The sequence below is a fragment of the Calidris pugnax genome, unplaced genomic scaffold (assembly GCF_001431845.1).
Source record: "Calidris pugnax isolate Ruff unplaced genomic scaffold, ASM143184v1 scaffold107, whole genome shotgun sequence".
In the NCBI taxonomy this organism is placed as follows: domain Eukaryota; kingdom Metazoa; phylum Chordata; class Aves; order Charadriiformes; family Scolopacidae; genus Calidris; species Calidris pugnax.
In genome coordinates, this window is record NW_015090901.1 from 3,550,568 (window position 1) to 3,551,695 (window position 1,128).

The following is a 1,128-nucleotide window of genomic DNA, read 5'->3' on the forward strand; positions in this document are numbered from 1 at the left end:
TCATCCCCAAAATCCTCGGACATTGCCCCTTGCTCCGGTGGCATCTCTGCCCTCCCGTCTCACCGGGATCGGGGATGTTCTGCCCCGGCCTTGGACACTGCTGGGGCTCACCGTTCCCCTTCTGCCCACCCTGGGGGGGTTCCTGGTAGGGATCTGGGATGTCCCACCAGCCCTGGGTGGCGTGGGTGACATCTGGGGACAGGAAAAATGGAACAAAATCGGATTGAACCTTTTCTGGGAGCACCCACCCCTCACCAGGGGTGGCTGGGGGGTGTTTTGGGTCCCTCTGGCAGCTCCTCTCCGTGCCCACATCCCATGGGAATCCCTTACCCGAGCGTCCCGGGGCTGGGTGTTCCCCCTTTTCCCTGGCCGTTGGGGGAACAGCCGCTCCCTCTCCTTCCCAACCTCCCTCTCCTTCCCAACCAGCTCTTCTCCATGTGGCTGGATCCGGTGTTTCCCCCCCCAGGGGCTCACCTTCCCACTGCCTCTTCTCTTTCAGCGGCCTCATCCCCCGGCTCCTCGGGGACATCCTTTCTCTCTGGCTCTGCAACATGCTGGCCTACCTCATCAACACGTACGCGCTGGAGAACGGGGTACGGGCTCCCCGCCCTGCTCGGGGGGGCTGGGAGGGGGGCACGGTGCCATCGCTGACGGCGGAGGGGGCTCAGGGGGTGGTCTGAGGTGGGGCAGGACCCTGCCCGTGGCTCTGTGAGGGTTGAAAGTGCCTTTTCTCCTCCCGCAGGTCTCGACCATGACTGAGATGAAGAGCTACTCGCAGGCAGTCACTGGAGTGAGTGCCCCCCACGGCGGGGTGGGGGTGGGACGTGTGTCTCCCTGCGGGGGGGAGGGGGAAGAAGATTGAATCCTCTTTCCCTGTCCCTGGAATCCCGCTGCTGGGCTGGGGAGCAGAGCTGGGCGCTGCCCCAGGATGAGGGGAGGGATCCCTAGGTGCCTTTCGCAGCCCCTCAGACACTGAGGCTCCACTTTTGCCCCACGATTTCATGCTCCCTCTCACCAGAGCAGGTTAAAAATCCCAGCTTTCCTGGCCCCACACGGAGACAGAGGGAGGGGGCTCCCTCCTGGGGTGTCCCTGGGGATCTCTGGGGGTTGGAGGGAAATGGGGGGGGG

The 1,128-nt window shown here is 64.4% G+C and overlaps 1 protein-coding gene across 1 annotated transcript in view; it reads left to right on the top strand.

Annotated features, from left to right (window-relative positions):
- Positions 1-862, top strand: part of MTCH2 (mitochondrial carrier 2) — a 2,423-nt gene extending 1,561 nt beyond the window's left edge. Inside the window, exons 4-5 of the mRNA XM_014948787.1 lie at positions 259-593; positions 743-862. Of these exons, the coding sequence (XP_014804273.1) occupies positions 259-593; positions 743-862 (455 nt within the window). The remainder of the gene's footprint in view (positions 1-258; positions 594-742) is intronic.
- Positions 863-1,128: the final 266 nt, after the last annotated feature.